Genomic DNA, 21185 nt, shown 5'->3' with positions numbered 1-21185 from the left:
CAACAACAAACACGTGGCACCTGGCCTTTCCACCTGTTACACAGATGGCAAAAAAAAAATCAAGGAAATAAGAAAGAATATCCTGGCGAACCATTTTTTTCAAGTAAAACGATTTCGCTCAAATTTTAGAAAAGTTTTCTTCAGGGCTTCTGTACACACACCAGCCAGATGGGTGGACCGTGATCCTACGCTGATGAAATGACGAAATATAGGTGGTTACCTCCATTAATGAACTGCCTCAGTGAATTTACTTCCTGTCATTACCGTCGACCTCCATTAATACACACAGTCACTCAGCCGCTGTGAGATTCATTCAAGTAACACTGATGCTGAAGCAGACTCTCCTGCCTTCCTCAAGTGTTCTTGAGCGAAACACTGATTCAGGAACGCCTCTTTGTAGCATGACTCCGACCTCTGACCTTTCTGTGGAGCAGAGCAACAGATTTTCCTACGAGAATAAGGAAGTGGGGTGGGGGGGTGCGCCCAATGTTTTTGAGGGGGATGGTTCATCTCCAACAGTCAAAAATATATATACTCGCAAGTTGAGCGGCGGTGTTTTGATAAGATTACATTTGCGTAGAGTTTAAAGCAAGCAGAGCGAACATGTCTCTTATTGATCTGGTTGGATTTATGCACACCCATCTGCTTGTTCCTGAACATCAGAGCTGAACAGGAAAGGTTGTGAGCACAGTGAACAAGGTAATGCTGTCTTCAGTGTGTTGTTTTCACGGTGAAAGACCTCCCCTTTCCTATCGTGATAAAATATGTCTTTTGTCAAATTTATAATCAAAAAAATGTGAAAACTTCTTAATAACTAAATTGAAGTTGAGCGGGACGTGCCTCTTCAAGTTCAAGGTAATGGACAAGACTGATTCAAAGTAACATTTTGATTTCCTGATGCCAATCGAAAGGCCTGGTGTTCAGATCTGGACCTAATAGAAGTTCTGAGCGGTTCTTTGTTTGGTTTAATCTGCCTGGAGCCTCAGATGGTGGAAGTTCACCACATCAATACTTTCCAGATAAATTTCTGCTCAGTTACAGAAAATAATCCTCATCGTAAGATCTAATGTGAAAGAGTTGAGGTCACAGATTCCGGTTGAAACTTGAGCTGAATGCATTAAAAACACAATCTGTGCCTTTTGATATGGTCGAGAGAGAAAGAACATAAATTAGTATTTCTGGGTAATCCCCCCTTTATTAGCTGAAACATATGACAGGAAATGTGGCAAGAGAGAGAGGGGATGACATGCAACCATAGACGGGATAAAAGAAGTGGAGGTAGTTACTGTGGCACTTGGCCATCCACACAGTTCGCACACTGCCATTTTGAAGCCTCGAGTCCGTCGCCATCTTGGCTTTTTGCAACATATTTGGACGGTGGAGGAGGGACATAGAGACGCCGTACACGCCTCCGGTGACCTGTCAATCACAGTAGCCCCGCCCAAAAGCATACTCTGGCATATACTTTAAATGGATCATAATTCACTAAATGAGCATCATGCTGTATTGAAGAAGACTTGAAACTAGAGATTGAGACCATAAACTAGCAGTCATTTTCTCATAGACTTAATCTGACTTCTTTTTGCAACCAGAGGAGTCGCCCCCTGCTGGCCATTAGGCTCCGATAAGTGAAGCCAATGCGGAAGTGCCTTTAAACTTGCATTCTCTCTGAGGTTTCCGCCTGCATGCAACAAAGGTTGACTTCAACGGAGGACATTGTGATCACATGGTCAGCCTTTTAGCTACTTAGGCCACCAAGTTACCAGATAGCTAGTGCAGTTTGATTGCAGTTATGAGTTATGGCCCGATATCACATAAAATGTCTCAATGAGCTTCACAGGCCAGAACAGAGCTGCCAATTGATTATCACGTCAGGAGCAGAAAGGTGCAGAACCGCAACTGCATTTACTGAGAAATAATAGCTGGCGGTTTTCTGATTTGAAAGGAAATCTCTTGTGGGAATTATGAATGATCATCACGATTAGCCTGCCGGTCCATAGTAACTCCTTTTAGGCTCTGATGGGGAGGCACGTCGCCTTCACAACTCACAAAGAGGATTTTCCTTTCGTGGAGTCGGAATCGAAAAAAAGGCCCTCTACCTCCCACCACCCATGCACCGGCTTTGTAATTAATAAAGTTGGCAAATGCTGAATGGTCTGGTGGAAAAAATAGGGCATTTAATGGAATACATTTTATGGGTAAAATTTGTGAGTGCTTCAACTTCAGAGTGGGAGCTTTGCTGCATTTTCACCTTATCCTTCACTTCCCCTCCCTTCTTTTCCATCACCCCGACCCTCACCATCACCCTCCACACACACACACACACACATTCTCCCTCTTCCTCTCCTCCCTTGATTGATCTTTAATAAGCGTCCCCGCCCTCCCTCCTTCCCTCCATCTTTCCATTAGTTTGTCTGTAGTTTCTCTCTCCGGGGGGAGCGTGGCAGCTTTAATGGGTCTACAGGGGAGGCGGGGATTGGGTTTTTGCGGTTGTGTGTGTGTGTGCGTGTGTGTTTTTTGTGGGGATGTTTGTGCACGCTCTGCTTCACGTCCACGGTGACTATGATAAAGCTTTTATGGATTGAAATTATTCAGCAACTTAAAACTTTACTACACCACCAAGAGGATGACAGGAAGCCTATTTTCTCTTCGTGAGTTTGCCTATATGTGTGTGTGTGTGTGTGTGTGTGTGTGTGTGTGAGAAACATTATCCACGCATGCATCTTTGTGTTGTGCATTTGCATGTGCGTATGCTGGAATGTGTTCACTTTATCACTGCGTGTCCTCATTCTTGTCTATGAGCTCATGCTGTCCATCTGCATGCAGTCATTACAGCAGTATGTGTTTGGATACGTGCGTGTGCGCCTGGATATATATATAAATATATATATATATGTGTGTGCATGTGTCTGTGTCCGGTGTGTGTGTGCGTGTGTGTGTGTATATGAAGGGGAGGGGAGGGAGGTCTCCTAAGTCCCCAGGCAGAATAATGAAGGTAAATGGATCCCAGATGGACTGTTTTTCCTCTTTTCCTCTGTGTTGTCAATGACGTGAGGAGAGTGACAAGCCTCTAATGGGAAACAGACTCACACACTCCGGCTTTGAACTCGGGCCGACAGCATCGTGCGGCAGAGTTGAGCCTCCCTCCGCCTCGGGACAGCACCGCTCTCTCTTCCGAACAACAATAGCGTTAAGGAAACCTTCATCGGCTTGAAGTGCACAAACAACACGGAGCGGCTGCAGCACAGGGCTGACAGAACAATTTGACTTCTTCGAGCAGACTTGTATTACTCAAAGCCGCGCAGCTTGTCCGGCGGAGAAACAATAGTCCTTTGTCAGCTCTGTTTGAGCTGCGGCGTCTGGAATCGGCCAAGCCTCAGTTACACTTGTCATGTTGATGACTTCTTTTTTTTCTTTTTTTCATTTGATCATGTATGTTTGTCATCTCCGGGAGACTGCCTAGTTTGGAAAGGCACGGTTTGATTTTGGAGACATTTTTGCAGAATATTTGGCAAGCTTTGTGAGCAAACTGATGAAATATATCCAAATTAAAGTCTGTCTGTCAGGGAGTTATTAACCTCTGAATCAACTGAGATGCCGGCTGCAGCTGGTAGTTCAAGTCCTAAATCATGGCCGGTTGCGCTGATGTGCGGATTTGACTCTTTGGATGTGTGTTCTCCCACTTTGCTCTCGTTATTCTATCTCCTCTTCAACGCAAATACATTTTTGCTTCGCCCACACAGACACACATTGAATGTCAACTCCAGTGATCTCTCAGCGGTGATGTCACTACCCTGGTATTCTTTGATTGCTTTATTTATCGACTCCAAAGCAAAAGCCCAGTTTCCTCTCCTTCCCTTCCGCTAGTCTTTGAGTGGAACTATATGATAAAGGCTCGTGCATGTACCTAAAATACACGAGTCATATACATTGTGCGATTTTGTCTGCTTAATGTGTCGTTATTAGATCGCACAAACCTTCAGTAGAACAGATGTTACATGGCAAAACACAGTCGGCTTTTTCCTGAGCATGCATAGTGGTGAAAAGGGAAATGACTTGCTTCAAGCTCTATTGCCAACCAGTAGGAACTGCAACAGCACTGGTATCTTCCCCGTGCCTCGGCCTTACGTGTTTGTGTGCCCTCAGGTCTGTGGTGATGCCCATCGCCCAGGAGTTCTCTCCGGACTTCGTGCTGGTGTCGGCCGGGTTCGACGCGGCCGAGGGCAACCCCGCTCCTCTGGGAGGGTACAAGGTCTCCGCCAAATGTAAGCACGGTGCTCCGCCGCGGGCCGCACACTCTGTCCACCGGTCCCTACCTCGGGGTCTCGTTGTGACCGAGGGAGGCCAATAAGAACTCTGCTTCATGATCCTGCGGGTATTTCGAGATATTCATAGATTATTACAGCTCCTGTCATGCACGGACCAAAGAGAAGGAGTTGTGCCTTCACTGTACCTCGCTGCATCCCCATAATTATAGTAAATTAGTAGTTTGTATGTTGCTGCGGGAGGATCCGCAAGGTAAAAATATACATTTGTTATTTTTATTGGAGAGTATAGCAAAACTCATTTTGGTCAGTCTTACAGTTGGTGGTCTCTCAGCTTTATGCTGATCGGCTTTTGCATGGTTCATAATTTGTGTGTGTGTGTGTGTGTGTGTGTGTGTGTGTGTGTGTGTGTGTGTGTGTGTGTGTGTGTGTGTGCGTTGTGTCGACCACAGGTTTCAGCCACCTGACCCACCAGCTGATGTCTCTAGCAGGGGGTCGTGTGGTTTTGTCCCTCGAGGGAGGTCACGACCTTACAGCTATCTGCGACGCATCTGAAGCCTGTGTCAGTGCACTCCTGGACATACAGGTAAAGCATGCTGGGTATTGGAGTTCCTTTTTAGATGTCCACCTTAGGGTTATGTGTTTCAGTCATTTTTCTTTGTTTTCTTTTTCTCCTTTTATTGAAGATAATAATACAAGTTTTAAGTCATTGACACATTGTTGAACTACCTGTTGTTACCTACCTGTATAGACTCAGGAATGTTCTGTATGTCATTGGTCTTCATGGTCGCTGGTCACATGGTCACTGGTCTTCATATTCGCTTATCTGTCCTGCAGGACCCCCTGCCAGAAGAAGTCCTACTCCAGAAGCCCAACGCCAATGCTGTCCGCTCCCTGCAGGCTGTCATACAGATACAAAGTGAGCAGCGATCAGATTTGATTCAACTACTGTTTTTTTGTGTGCACATTTTAACCTTTTATTTGTCCTGTAAAAGTCCCCTAAATATCATGTTCGTTCTCTTTCTCCTCGGCCCCGCTCCTCTTTACTTAAATAATCGACACGTGGCCTCTGAACATGATACTGAAATCAGAACGGGATCATTTTGCTGTTTGCGTGACGAGTGCAGTGGCAGTTTAGAGCGAATTCCCGTCGATGAGCTGCGCCCTGTAATAGCCAGCTGAGGATGCCGCGTTTAACTCAGTCAACAGAGCCCTGAACAGTGTTGGGGGTAACGAGTTACAAAGTAACGGATTACAGTAACGATATTACTATTATAGGTAACGAAGTAAAGTAACGCATTACACTCAAAATATTGGTAACTACACTACTTTACTAGACCTCAGTAACGCGCGTTCCTGCGTTACTCAAGACATTTGTACCAGTCCGAAAAGTTCTCTTTTAGCGGCGCGCGAGTCACACGACACTTCCTGCATGAACAACCTATCACAGAACTCGATCTGAGTGATTTGAGTGACGTAGCTGCTGGTGCGTAGAAGGAGGGAAGCGGGGAATGGAGGAGACGGAGACGGAGACGGAGAGCCCGGATCCAACTGGGAGGTTCTCTCCAGGTTCCCTAGGATTAAAGAGATTGCAAAGCAATACAACACTCAATACCATCAAGTGCACCTGTCTGTCATGACGTGGAGCTTCTAATGAGGACAAGACACGTCTGGTATTACAACTGTTACAGCATTGAGAACGCGCTCTTGCACCCGACATGTATATATTTTCCACACGAAACATCAAAATTAGTTAGCGTCAACAAGCACGTATCATTGTACTTTCTGCCTTCAAAGTAAAAGCACTTCCTGTTTACATGCTCTTCACAATAAGAGTAAATCATGTAATAAAACAAGTTACAACACTGTGGAAAGGCTTTCAGCCTGGGCAGTATTGTTCTGACCCCAAGGAGGAACAGGCTGTCGGATAAGAGATTCAAGAGACTTTTACTCATGCGATACAATCGCTATTTTGAAGAATAGAGAAAAATTATAAACTTCATAGGATATAGTGCACTGTCTGTTTATTTAGGCAATGATGAAGTGGATTTTCTGTTTATTTAATTGCATTTTCTGTTTCTATTTTATGGGAAAAAGTGCCATTTATTTTTCTATTTTTCTTAAACCACTACAATGATTCCTATAACAAGCTGGTTTTGTTCTTAGGAGTCGGCCCCCATTTGGTTTAGTGGGGTCTCATGTTTCCAAAAGCCTGTTTTCAATGTGTTATGCTGTTTGACCTGAATGTCCCCACCATACACAGCCTCTTGTATCCTGTTGTTTGTGGATTTTAAAGTGAGGCATATTTCTGTGGTCAGACAGTGTGAACAGGGTTAATGTTCGTTCAAGTTAATGGCTGAGTTTTATATGCCATTTAGTTTTACATGTTTACAATACACTATGTGGAAAGGCTAAGAGATGCCCTTTATTGAAAATAAAGTGATGAAAGGGCCATGATGTTTGTCCATGTATCTTTGCGGTCAATTTGGACATTTGCTTAAAAAAAAAAGGAAAGTAAAGTAACTAGTAGTGAAGTTACTTTTCAAATGCAGTAACTAGTAAAGTAATCTAGTTACAATTTTCAGAAGTAACTAGTAACTTGTAACTAGTTACTTTTTCTGAGTAACTACCCCAACACTGGCCCTGAAGCCCCGCACTTTCGTTTGTTCCCTTTTGTCCAAATTGCACTGACACTGCACTCCATGGGATCCCCAGCAATATACCCGCCAAGTGACATGCAAATGACATCACCACATGCTTACATATTTGAAAACTTTTTTGAGGACAAGTGACATGCAAAGAAGTTTCACATGAAATCACAAACGGACTTAAAACTAAACAGCAAAATGTTGAAACGAACATAAGAAATGTCCCATAGATGAAACAAGACTTAAAATGAACAGTGAGTTACATCAAATACGGACAGTCAGTGGTCGATTAGTCATAAAACTTGTTTTTAAAATAGGCCATGCTTATAAAATATCGCCGTTTTAACGTGCTTCAATAGCTCACACCAACATGAGAAGAGATTCCATCGCTTTCTAGTGGGACAGCACCAGTAACCAGTTTGCATGTGGGTGTTGCAGGTCAGTACTGGCAGAGTGTGAAGGCTCACAGCGGATCAGTGGGTCTGTCCTCTCTGGCTGCGCAGAGAAGAGACTGTGAGGAAGCCGACGCCGTCAACGCTCTGGCCTCGCTCTCCGTGGGAGTCCTTTCTAACGAGAGGTGAAGCGCGCACACACACACACACACACAGACACACAGTGATGTACCATCACACTTTCACCCCCTCAGCTCTCCACTCACACGTCTGTGTGTGTCCCCTCCTCCTCCTCCTCCTCCAGCCTCCCAGACGAGCCCATGGAGGATGACAGCAACTCCATGTAAAAGAATCCGACCAAATCGCCTCCCAGAACTCACGTTCCGGATGCGGACCCACGAACACCTGTAGCCTCGGATCTCCTGCATTGTCACACGATGGGGGGAGGGAGAGGGGGGCGTGTTTGTAATTCCACTGAGCCCCACCCATCTGCCTTATCCACACTCACGCACATCCACCTACAACACACAATGCTGAGCCTCAGACCTGCAGTATGAGCACCTCGATGCTGACCTACCTGCAGCTGGGGAAACCTTCCGAAACCTCACCAAAGAGCGATACTAGATGACTTTTAATACCTTTCATGTCTCCCGACTGACTTTGGGATTTTTTTGTGTGTGTGTCCAAAGGTCCAGCGGCACAGCTCTGTGACCACAAGCCGTATAGGAACAGACCGAATACAGTTCAGCTCTGATTTCTCTTGAAGCACTATGTACCAGCAGCCGTTTTTTGTTGCCTTAACGTGAGGACCCACCGGTTTTCAGAACGACGAGACTTCCCGTCATAAATTCCTCTCGCTTTACTGCCACACTTTGCGGAATGAACCTGTGACATCAGGTGACGGCGCAGAGAGGAAGAAGTGGCCACAGAGTTCAGAACCAATGCAGTAAATAAGAAACAGAGATTGTCTGCTTTAATGATGTCATTACATGCAGTTTAACCACTAAAAGAAGACAACAAAGAACTGGAGGAAAAGAGAGAGAAAAATGAAGACCCAAAAAGGACAACTGTGGTTTTGTCGAAACAAAGAAAAAGGCAAATGTCCTTGTTGTTTTATTGCACTGTTCATTCCATAATGTGAACCATAAGAAATTCCAAAGCTCTGGGATATAAAGAAAAAAGAAAAACAACAACTCCTCTCTGTAGGTTATTTAATAGTTTGTTTGTTTTCTTTTTGAAGATTTGGATGAAATTGTGTCTGCTATATTTTTCCCTGCTTTTCATCTGCGAAGCCTGTGACTCACTCTAAGGACACGTATTGGCCCAAATACTGTAGAGTTGCATTTTCTATGAAGTTAATCCAAAAAGTAGGCAAGATTTTATGAGCAAGAAGATTCTTTCACTGCTGTTCAGTGTCTTAGATACACACACACACACACACACACACACACACACACACACACACACACACACACACACACACACACACACACACACACGTACAAAGCAATGATGAACTGTCGATGTACCACTAGTATTAAATACTGTATATTATTGTTTATATTTGAGACTAAAGGAACGTTCATTCCACTGTGGCACCACTGAGGACCATCGTATTGTTCGAGTAGCAATAATGTTAATGCACTTAATGGACATCACACCAAAGAAAAACTGCCTTAAGACCGCCTGCACTTGGCTTTAAAAGACAACGTTTGAACCTGTGGATTTGGGTGAACATCATATATGCAGACTTTTTGTTCTTTTGTTTGTTTTTCGGTGATGAGCCTGGTTTGATTGTTTTCTTCAACCAGTTTTGGAGTTCCAGGCTTTATCACGGTCTAATTGAGGAAACTAATGCATTGTGTTTTGCTTCGAGGTGAACTTGAGTCCTTTTTTCCCACACGGCACTCGTCTTTGCAACTGCGCTTAGTAGCAGCTCTTCTTGTCGTGCTACAATCCACCTCGAGAAAACACGTTACGTTGAACAATCTCCTCACTGCCCTCAAGGGCTTTGCATTCCAAAAGTGAAAACGGAACATTATAGCTTGGAGGTTTCTGTTGAAATCTATTTTTCAGTCTTAATAAGTCTTAATAAGTAAATTCGATAAAGTTGTTCATGAGAGTTTTTGTTATAAGCTTCTAAAACTGCATCCAGACACTAAACTCTATGATGAAACTGAGACCATTGACATTCATGTTGGACCACTGACACGGCTTTGTCCACAACGTGTTGCCTTAGAGCTTTTACATCCATGAGGGAATCTGAAGGAGCACAATCGGATGTCCAACTCTTGTCGGGAAAGTTTGATTAAAGAAGAAGTCCCATTAACAGCGAGTTAATGGGACTGGTTGAAGGAAGCGTTACTATTTTGGCCTCTCGGTAGGAAACTGTATGTGTGCTCCGTTTTCTTTAGTCTGACCCTGGGCATCGTCTGCCCAACAGAAGGCCTTGTATATTAAGCAAAACGACAATAGAGCTAAAAGTTCAGATTTTGCCTTTGCAGAAGTCCCACTGCTGTTGCACTACTGCCTCATTCCAGTAGGAATTATTAGGAAAATGTTGGATTAGCGTTCTGTAATGGGTGTAACTGAAAAGTGTGTCGTTCTTTTGCTGTTGTAAATAGTGTTCCCAAACGGCAAGTGACGGCATTGAAACAATATGCTGTGTCTCTCTTATCCAGCGTGCCCAGCAGGTGCACAGGGCGCCACCGGTGCCCAACGTGTCATGGAGTATGTGTGTGCATGTGTGTGTGTGCGTGCGTGAGTGCGTGCGTGAGTGCGTGTGTGTGTGTGTGAGAGAGAGAGAGAGAGCGTTGGCGACTGCATTTGCACTAGTGTGTTTTGTGCATGCATTTGCAAATGTTAGTGTGTGTGTGTGTGTGTGTGTGTGTGTGTGTGTGTGTGTGTGTGTGTGTGTGTGTGTGTGTGTGTGTGTGTGTGTGTGTGTCCTTCCCATACTGTAAATGACCTCCTGTATTATATTCCTAGTGGCTGTTCTTTCGTCTTATGGAGAGGCCATCATTGCCTCCACTCTTAATTCCCTTTATTATGGATGTCATATTTCTTCTCAAAGAAAGACACTGTAAATAGGAACTCCACGACCAAAGTACACGTCACACATGTGCCTTGAAGCATTCAGCAGTAGTATCTGTTTTGGTGACTCTTAACTAACTGGACTTACAGTAACTATGTAGTATCTATAAACGTGACGTTGAAATCTTTTGTTTCATGCTATTCTTTATTATTTACCTGTATGTTTACCTTTCCTTCACATTTCCTACCACGTGTATGTATAGAAAGATTTTCTATTTTGTACTGTTATTTTTGTCTTTTCCTCTTGAATAAAATGCTAATTTCCAGTATAAATCTATTTTTGCATTGCCTCTTTGTCCAAACATCTCCATATAAACATGAATGACAGTCTTCGCAGTCCCTTCAGTTCATTTTCTAGTAAATGATTTACAGAATAAACAGACATGGAACAGCTGTGGGATCAAGTCGTCGAAGGCTGGCAGTAATTATATGAAAAACGTAATATTACCAAAAAGGATTTACAGATATTTAAGGGAGAACATTTTGAGCAAATTATTTTGCCAGTTCTGTTTGGAATCCAAAGAGTCGGATGTGCGTTGTGAAAACTACGGAGTTGCCTGTCATGGCAGGGAATATTTAGACCGAAGGTGTCTTGGCTTCAATATTATTAGCCTGAACAAAACTAGTAAGTATTGGACGTATCGCTGAAAGCCACAGAGCAATATTTATGAGGGCAGTTTGAGAGACAGATAAATCAATTCTAGCTGTTCAGACACTACTAACCAGCAGCTATACAATTAATCTAGCTTCAGCAGATTTTAATAATGTAAATATGTGAAATGACCATGAGCCTTTTAACAGTGCATTACATTGTGGTGGCACGTCATTTCTTAAAATCATGTTAGGTCTAGGAGGCAATAACAAGAACATTAGGTTCAGGCAACAAAACCACTTTAGGGTTAGGAAAAACATCACAAAACGTAACTTCACAATAACTCAACACAAACAAAGGTTTCTCACACTGTCCTTGTAAAACGTCCTGTACTTTTGGGGACTAGATGGTACTCTGCTTGTGGTACATTTGAAAAACTCCTTCTTTCCAGAAATCATGACCCAGTTAAGCTAATCTTCAGACCTTTTTGTGAGCAATTGCAAATGCATTTTTTGGCGCTTTTGCCAAGCTGAGTCTAGCCGTCTATAGTTGGAGAGAAGGCTGACACCTCCACGACCAATATCTCCAGCCCACGGCAACCTACACTAAAACCATCTAGATTGATACAGGTAAGAGGAAAATATATCATTTAGATTTGGGGGTTTACCGTCCCTTTAAGGCGTCAATTTATTATTGAGCTTCAGCCCAAAAAACCCTCCCATTTTATTGCCACGTTCATGCATATTCTAGTTACTGTAATTACTAGTTTCTGACATTGTGGGCTAATAACAAGACGTCCTCAGGTTAAAAGTATGGCTGATTTAGAAAGCCTGAAAAGCAAACATATGGATTCTTTACCTCAGCCATCATTCATTAAACCCAAAAGCTGTGCTCTATCATCAATGCACAATGTATTTTTTAAACCATAATGGGACCAATATACAGACAAGAATCTCGTTATTATATTGAACTTCACTTTTTCAGTCATTGATATATTTTCACATTTCATTTCTTTGTAACTAGATAAGCACTTTTTCAGAAACATGCATGGATCCACAAAGTAAGCAAACCTCTCAGGTCGGAGAAATGACAGAGCGATAGTCAGAAGTCAAAATGAATGGTCTACTGGCAAAGAGGCAGAAAGAAAACTATAAAAATAGTGTACGCACATCGGGGAAGGAACTGTTTCATTGAAACTTTGAGCTGTAGACCAACAGTTCAGCACAGAACATTAATATTATTATACTTCCCTATACAACAGCAGTGATACTAAACCTGATAAAAAAAATACTTTCATAACAGAGTTTAAGATTACACGTGTCACGGTTTGACTGGCATCTACCTCACTCTCCTGTGTTGCACCGGTTATTTTGGGGCAATCCACACCTTTAAAAAAAAAACTATTTTCAACAATTGCGTTCAGCTTAAGAACCCTAACCCTTAATTAATACTGGTGCTAATGTATAACTACATAGCAGCATATAACAGCAGACAATTACCCTGAAGAGAGTTGTGTTCTCCCCTTGCATTAGGCCTCATAATAGCTGTGTGACTATCCGTTGATTCATCGTTATTTGCATTTCCTTTTCATCATTTACCAACACCGATCAAAGTGGTTATTCTGTAACACGGTTCTTGTGCGTTAACCCTGTGTGAAAGCTTTTAATGATCTAACTCTTACTAAAGCATCAGGATACACAACAGTAAACCTGCAGGCCACTGTAGCGTAGCTGAAAAAGATCAAGCCACAACTCAGAATTTGGGCCCAAAACAGGGCTATAAATATTCCCAGGGCCCTTAATTGCACATTAACGTGTTCTTTTTTGGAGGAATTAAGTGTTCCTGACTGACCAGGGAAAGGCACACAGACCTCATTAAAAAAAAAAAAGACCAGGGGAAGGAGGAAGGAAGGGAAAACAAGAGAGGCAGTTTAACAAGAGAGACAGGAGACAACGAGGGTGTGGTGCCAGTATGAGTCTTTGCACCGATCATCAACCGCTTTTACCAAAACAACAAGAATCCCGTGAATAGTTTGAAGACAGTTTAATTGTTTTAGACAAATATTGACTCGTGTATCACTACATCTAGATCTCCGTGGATTTTTTTCTGCTTGTTATATTTAGTCAGTTATACTGCATCAGTGTCACTTTTTTGTAAAGCACCACGATGTATATACTTCAAGTAAATGCTCCTAAAAAAAAGCCAAAACAAAGCCTGTAAACTTGTGTAAAAAGAGACAAACGAACCAATCACCGTCCGAGATTGAAGTTTTGCTTTAACTGCAGGTTAAGTTCCCTACAGTGACAGCTATAATAGAGGTTCCCTTAGAATAACATCCAGGGGGGAAAGCATGAAACACAGAAACGGATCCAACTTGACCGGTATTTTTAACGTCTGTGTATTCTCAGTAAACGAAAGCACTTTGTTGGTTTAGTTGGTCCAGAAATGTCCTCTTTCTCCATGTAAGTCTGCATCCTCGTCAAAATCCCATTTGCATTAAAGTCCATGTGATTCGAATGCCAGTAATGGTAGCATGGAGCAGACATGTACATAAAAGATCGCAGTCCCTTTATTCAGCAGCTGGAAAGACAAACAAAAAAGGCAGATAGTCATTTAAGAGACACATCTGACATATTCATCAATGGAGATAACGAAGACAGTCGGGGGGCGCTGACCATCAACACGATGTAATTTCATATTTCCAAGGTGCCACGAGAGGAAGGTAACAAACAATCAATTCAAGTAAATTCATCATGGGAAAAATACAAATAACAAATAAAAGTCATGTTTTTATTCCTAATATGCTAGAATCAACACAAGAAGTCTTGAGCTAAATGTAAGACAAGGTAATGCTTGGGCGTTAAAACTGAGACTTAGTATTTATGTATATGGGGGAGGGTTACCAATAAGTAGCTGTCACACTGTCTCAGTGACTAGACGAATGCTGCAAAAATTCATCTCCCACAATTCCTAAAGCCAGCCACTCTCATTTTATACACAACATACACAGAGGGCTACTTTTCCCTGTTGGCCCAAAGCTGAATTCTTTTCAAATGTCAAGTGTCTTCGAACGTGCCAGTGAAGGTTAGAGACCACACTCTGCCGTCTGCGGGGCTCAGTCAAAGGACTTCATTAGTCTGGAGCTGGAAACATTAGCCACCTCCCCGGGACAGTCTAATGATAGGTTGCTGGGCTTCATGCATACTGGCAATGAAGGAAGAGGTGGTTTGTCATCGACATTTATCGAGTACAAACAGAACTTCAACTCCCACCTCTTCGAAATTTGGTTGTTTACATGGAAGGAAGGCTAAACCTTGCACGAGAAGACAAAAATACGTGTTGTAATGATACAAAACTGTTTTTATCTATATGATTTGACAATTATGGATGTTGACTTCTTTTTTTTTCTTTCAAACCCAAGACATGGGGGAGGTGCTTCTTTTTAGTGCAATGGTTCAAGTGGACAGCTTCACCTATATATGCTATATGTGTGTGTGTGTGTCTGTGTGTGTGTGTGCATATAAATCAGCTCTCACCTCCTCCATCACTTCCAGTGGTTTATGGGAGCCCAGCAGGGAGCCACATCAGCCTCCCCTTTGATGGTGACACACGTGATTCATGGCTTTTGCGAGGCAGTTTGTTTTCATTACGCCTCCTCGTCAGCTCGCTGTAGCTGCATCACGGTTTCGTGCAACGCAAGCAAATTTGGGCCAGAACGAGAGGAAAGAATTTCAAGAGGAGAGTTTTTTTGGCACCAGAAGAAACAAAGGGGCTTGGTTTGGGTACAAAGAGGAGAAACTTAAGTCAAGACGACGGCTGCCCGTGGCTAGTTTTTCCACCGTCGCTTCTGTTAAGCGGCGGCCAGGGATTCAAGATATGTTAGTCTTGGGAAAGTGGGGGTTAAAGGTCCAATCTCTCTTGGAACATCCAATTGTGTCTTTCCAGTCCTGACTTTCCTTGAATCTTTTCTCTGCATCTTCTTGTTGCTGCTCGTTAAATATTACACAACACTACCTACACTTGCTAGGCTGAGGCAGAAATAAAGTTAAATAAACGTATTAAATGAAGTTCAAATGTGGCTCAAAGTATGCATACCGATGAAGATAGTAATGGTGTCTTTAAAAAAGAAGCTAGGAATCATACACTGAGCACAATGTCCCTGTTGTGATTCTTTTCTTGAACATTATCATTGGCTCCCTTGAGCAGTAATAGCTGCTTTTGGCAAGCAAAACAGTATAATTATAAGAATCCGTCTGACAACTAGACAACGATGAAATCCCTTCGTGAAGGGATAGTGGCTTAAAAATCAGCTCCATCAAAATGATCACGCTCGAGTGTCAAATAGTCTGTCCATCATCCTTGAGGCAAATAGATGATCTAAATTGAGGCGTTATAGTCCGCTGGTGAGCAGACACAGTTCAGATGTCTCTTCAAACCTCTGTGTCAAGTAAAATTATTTCCCTATCGTGTGGATTTTGCCATACGTTTTAGGGCAAACAGTCAAAAGACGAACCTTGCTTTCAGGCCGGGCTAGTGACCAGCAGACATGGTCGACCAGGCCCCCTCCATCCTCCACACAGAGAAGGCGTAGCTCAGTCTCTCGTGGGCCAGGTAGTTACATCCAGCCTGCTTAGTGTCCATCTCGTCATTCTGCAGAACCTGGTACAGGAAGTCAATGTAGCGCGACGCCAACTTCAGGGTCTGGATCTTGCTCAGTTTGTCGGAGGGGAGCGTTGGGATTATCTTGCGCAACGAGGAGAAGGCGTCATTCAGAGATTGTGTCCGCTGGCGCTCCCGGATGTTGGCGATCACCCGCTGGCCGTGCGGGTCCTCAAGGGAGGAGAGATCTCCAGGACTATTGCCGGGGCCGGGAGAGAGGGATGGGTCCGAGGAAGGCGGCCGATGTTGAGGACTCTTTTTGACTCTCTTCGGTCCGGTCAGCGTGTAGATCTGGATGTCTTCCACTGGCTTGATCTTGCAGTCGTTTGCCGATGTGGTGGGAGTGACTGTCGTAACGTGATCCTCCGTGTGTGAGCCCGTCTGCCGCTTACGCCCGGTGACCCCCGGCGTGGCTACGACAACAGGACAGGCGTTAGATGGTGGTCTTACTGTGTTCTCCTCGCTGGAAACCACCCCTCCCTCAGGGTGGTCATCATTAGAGTGCTCCTCCTCTCTCATGCTTGGCCACGTTTTTTTCCCCCTTTCTGTCTCCTCTCTCCTTTACGTGACTCTATCCTTCACTCCTCGGAATATCTCCAGTGCTTCTCTCTTTCCCCTCAATATATTTCGCTCCTCTCCCCCTCTGCAGCTTTCCTCTGTTCCGTTTCGTCTTCAGGAACTCCTTCTGTGGCGATGCGTGTTTCTCCGGGCCTTCTGCTGTGTTGTTGTTGTTGTTGTTCTCCTTCTTCTCCAGCAGTTCTCAGTGTTATGCTTTGTCACAGCTGAACATGTGAAGCAAAACGGGTGAGCAATCGGCACTCAGCTTTGGATCTCCACACTTCTTCTTCATCCACACATGTAGAAACCTGCCAATGAGCCTCTTCGACAGTCTCTGTGAGTGTGAACTGCATCGGCAAACCCGACTGCTCTCCTGTTCCGCTCCTGTAGCTGCATGTGAGACAACGGCAACCTGAATCTGACTTTTTAAAGGGAGTGAACCACGAAACTTTCAGCTGCCCACCCATCTGAGCCACCGATTGGTCCGAAGGTCTCTTTTTGGACAGCTGAGCTTAAGACAACAGGAAGAAGGAATCTCGAGCGATTGGTCCGATCAAAGGGACGAGGCGGAGACAAAGGTACGCCGTACAGCCAACCAAAGCGAGCCGTTGTGACGTTTGCCTCTTGTCATAGAAGTTGCCCAAGTTTATAGGTTCCAGATTTCCTCCAAAGCAAGTCGCTACCATCCCCCCCTCTCGCTGCCTGGCTCTCTGTCCCCCCTGCCTCCACTCTCAGTACCATCATCGGCTGCTTTCATTATAGTTCAGAGAAAAAGAAACAGAAATCTGTAAAAGAAGCTCCACAAATGTTTTTGTTTCTGGTTTAGAAAAGAGTTGCATGGTACTTATCTCTGCTTTATAAATAGTGAAATGTGATGATTCTTCAACACATGACATTCCAGGCAGATGGAGTAATGGTTAGAAACTAAAGTAGTAATTATTTCATTGTTCATTTTCAGTTTTTTTTGCAGTTGAGAATAAAATGGCAATGTTGCAGGGTGGCAGATCTGCCATGTTGAGAGATTTAGGAGGAAAGGACATTACTGTCTAAAAACTCTTTAAAAAGGTAAATGAAAATAACGACAGAAATACAATGGTATGGTATGGTAATACAATGGTAACAGTTACAAACTATGGTCTCCAATCAGACGTCATCATTAAGTAAATAACTCAAACTAAATGTTTTGGTGTTTTATGATTCTATAAAATAAACATATATTTAACACATGATTGGAAAGTGACATGGCAGCTTCTCAGCATAAACCTGGAGGGAGGAGGTCTAATCACAGAATTAGGGAAATATTGAGGTTCTGTGGATCAGAGTCAGGCCTTTGGGACAATGTGTTACTTTCATCCACTGAGCTACATGTAGAACAAGCCTCTGTCCGGGTCCAACGTGGACTTTGCTCTCCAAACCTCTGGGCGAGCCTGAAGCATGGCCCGTAGCCACACCCGGACAAGAGAAGAGTCTATTGTTTAGTTGAAAACACTTGGGTCAAAATGCTTTTGAACTGGCACCGTTAGGACACAGAACAGAACTGGAAAATCTCTCCACTGAGTAAACATAGAAGATGGCTGTTGTCCACAACAGAAAGAGAAACATCCATTGTCCGACCACAGATGATACCATTTCACCAGAACCACCACTCACCATGACGCCACAACAATACTGTACAGAACCAAAACATGTCTGGCTGGACAAGCTCAGGTGAGCTGGAACACGACGTAAATGACTGAGCCAGTCAGATTTCAACAAAAATGGGTATCAGTCAGAATTGGGAAGAGCCCCTTGTATTTAATTAATTTATTATGCTTGTTATATTTAGTCAGTTATACTGCATCAGTGTTACTTTTTTAGAAAGCACCACGATGTATATACTTCAAGTAAACGCTCCTGAAATATGAATATATGAATTTATTAAATGAACATTATGTTGAAGAAGACTTGAAACTAGAGATTGAGACCATACACTCATGTTTACAGATGTAATAAATCAATTGAGAAGTATGGTAATTTCCTCATGAACTTCCAAAACTCAGGAGAGTCGTTGAAGGCACTTGCTCTTTGGTTTCCCTTTTCAGAACCGGGGGTTGCCGCCTGGTCAGGTCTGGTGGCAGCAAAGTGACCAACAGTTATTTCGTAATGCGATTCCATGTGCGATCGTGATTTGTTGACGTGTCGTCAGTGTGCTCTTTGTCACATCCTCTGCTCATGAAGATATCAGCTGCTCGGAGTATGCCTCTTTTTTGTTCTCCCTGGCACCATACCGGTGGTTAACATTACTGGATGTATGCAGCATCTGTTGCCCTAGCCGTGCATAGCTTGCACAGCAAAGAAGAGAGCAGCTGAAATGAATTAGTCCAAAACTTGGCACGGTGTTGAAAACATTTGATTTAAAGTTGGTTTCTGTTCACTGTGGGCAGACTGCAGACTTGTGTGAAATCAAAATTCAACCTTTTTGACGATGCATCCTGCCGTTGGAAAGACATGGTTGTGTCTCTACCTCTCGTGCAAAGTATTGAGGTAAAATGGGGTTAGGTTTTGACAGGGTTTCCTCTCATCCTATGCTAAGTTTTTATAAACAGTTCTCCTGCGTGACCACGGTACTGGTCTTGACTGCAGCTGGTACCCAGGTGTGGTGGTGGGGCTGGCCATTGCTTCCGGAGAGTTGCCAGCAATCGTGCAAACAAACGTGGCAATGCCCCAGCAAAGGCCTGGAATGAGGCTGCTAGACGATTTGTAAGTGAGGGTCTAAAGGAAAGGATTTGAAGCGCTTTAAAATGGGGCTTAGCAGGTGTTTTATAAGAAGGAAAATGCATTCAACACATTTGGCAGGCCGCAAATGTTTACATTCAGCAAAATGCTGAATGTTATTTTATTTTATACAAAAACAACACTTTAGGACACCGGTCTCGGACACCATGCAGTCTCCTGGTTGCAAGTCTTTGTTTGACGCATCTACCTCCCCAACCAGCAGCCAACCCACCATCTGTCTCACATGCTATACTACGGCACTTGTTGTTTTGAGCATTTCAGAGGTATGGGGATGCATTTACATTGTAAACGGTGCAAACTACATGGCAAACAATTGAGATTCAAAAAGCAAGAGAGGTGTACTAATTGCCTGCAAAATCACCGCAGGCAGCAGTTTGGATGATTTTTTTAGGTTGAATTATTCACACACACACACATATTGATAAATTGAACAGATTTTTGTTTGCTATTTGTTTCTTCTGCTGTCCTTTGGAATCCCCCCTCACACCATTCTATTGGATCCTAAATACTGAACATTGTTGTTTAATACTTGGTTACTTACTTGGTTACTTAATACTTACAAAATTGGTGCGGACCTCGAAGCAGATATGGGGATGTAAAAAAAAGAAACCACTCCTAACATACCTCACACCACAGGGAAGTCTGGCAGGGGGCGGGGAATCAGGCCCCAAATCTGCCTTAATCTTGTGCAGCGTATGCCCTACATTTAAACATCGTATACGGTTTACAGGAGGAGTATGAGCAACAGTTTCTCAAACTTTATGAAAAACTTGGCATATGGTCACACAATGATCAAATTAATATAAACACAATCAGGCTGGTGTCGAAAGACTAGAAATATTTACATCAGAAAGTAACAATCCTGCTCTCATGTGATACTTTTCCGAAGTTGTGGAAGTCAACGCCCATGCTCCTGAGCTGCCAAACCCATTGATTCTTTTTCATCTTCTTCTCCTTAACCATCGTCAGGCCGTGCGTCCTCTCAGTGGGCGACGGGACACCTGTGATGGATCACACAGCTCCCTTGAAACTGTTCCCTGTTTGCTAAAAATAAATAACTCCGGGCTACAAGGAGTGTGTGATGGAAAATGGATATCAGGCCTTGATATAAACACATGCATATTGGGGCAGGGAAGAGGGGAGGGCGGGCCGTGCTCACAATGCTTCGTCTTGTCTGGGAAGGCCCCCCGGAGGCTGACTGCGTTTGGAAAAAGGGGAAAGAACACCGGACCCTGTCTGTTTGAACTGCATGCTCAAATGAGGACTTAGCATAAATATTTCCACTCAGAGAAATGGGAGAATGTTATCACATGTGGAGATTTATATTTATACACACACACACACACACACACACACTTTAAAAGTGGGTTTATGCTGCATCACATGACACACAAATAAAGAGGATCTACTACATTAACTATTTGGTTTGTCATTTTATGAGTGAAGCTCATTTTCCATAAACGAGCTAAGCAACCGAGCTGCGGACATGACATTTTCACTGTCACACAAGATAGAAATGATTAATATAAAAAATGTCATCATTTTAAATGATTAAACTGTTATTCATTTAACTGTTATTTTACTGCTTGATTTTTTTGCCAAATCTAATAATTGTCCCCTGGTGAATGAATTACAACTTACAAATAAATAGCAACCTTTTTTCTATAAGTATAGAATACATTTTACATTGTCACAAACCATATCCTCCGATGTGACATCATTTCCTGATTTAAAATCGGGGACAGTTTTACCCAGTTGAGGGACTCCATTCAAGTTCATGGGAAGCCCATGACATGTGCAAATGTCAGTTCTTGTCTCTGACTTGTTCACATTTTAAACTGTTTTCCAACCACTATAACAGTGCTAATGTGTGTCCGTTTGGTGTGACAACCCCAACTTAAATTATTATTAAATTAACAAATATTCAAAACCACAAACATTTGGCATAAGTCTCTCACGCTAACGTCTAATGACATGTTAGCTAGGAATAGCGAGGTCCTTAACACACAAATGGCTGAAATGTCCTTTGGTGGGACCGAAATGTCCTCCTGGTATCACAAGAGGACAAGGTGGTTTTACGGTAATAATTAAATACAAGTTTAACTCCATTTTATCATTTTTTTTTTTTTTTATCATTTTCAGTGTTTTTAAATGCAATAATTAAAATATTTGGTGCAGTTTTAAGTGACATGTAAATGTATTT

General features: G+C 43.1%; 2 protein-coding genes across 2 annotated transcripts in view; one reads left to right on the top strand and one right to left on the bottom strand.

Annotated features, from left to right (window-relative positions):
• Positions 1-9351, top strand: part of hdac7a (histone deacetylase 7a) — a 50321-nt gene extending 40970 nt beyond the window's left edge. Inside the window, exons 22-26 of the mRNA XM_079226185.1 lie at positions 4147-4265; positions 4718-4851; positions 5103-5184; positions 7352-7490; positions 7610-9351. Of these exons, the coding sequence (XP_079082311.1) occupies positions 4147-4265; positions 4718-4851; positions 5103-5184; positions 7352-7490; positions 7610-7652 (517 nt within the window). The 3' untranslated portion in view covers positions 7653-9351. The remainder of the gene's footprint in view (positions 1-4146; positions 4266-4717; positions 4852-5102; positions 5185-7351; positions 7491-7609) is intronic.
• A 3675-nt stretch (positions 9352-13026) lies between these two features.
• LOC306743695 (uncharacterized protein) lies at positions 13027-16168 on the bottom strand (the record flags this gene model as incomplete). Its single annotated transcript, XM_079226242.1, has 2 exons — positions 13027-13570; positions 14527-16168. The coding sequence occupies one exon, from the start codon at positions 16166-16168 to the stop codon at positions 15521-15523; it is 648 nt and encodes a 215-aa protein (XP_079082368.1). The 3' UTR covers positions 13027-13570; positions 14527-15520.
• Positions 16169-21185: the final 5017 nt, after the last annotated feature.

The sequence above is a fragment of the Taurulus bubalis genome, assembly GCF_910589615.1.
Source record: "Taurulus bubalis genome assembly, chromosome: 11".
NCBI classification, from domain to species: domain Eukaryota; kingdom Metazoa; phylum Chordata; class Actinopteri; order Perciformes; family Cottidae; genus Taurulus; species Taurulus bubalis.
This window is presented reverse-complemented; position numbering and strand designations above follow the sequence as displayed.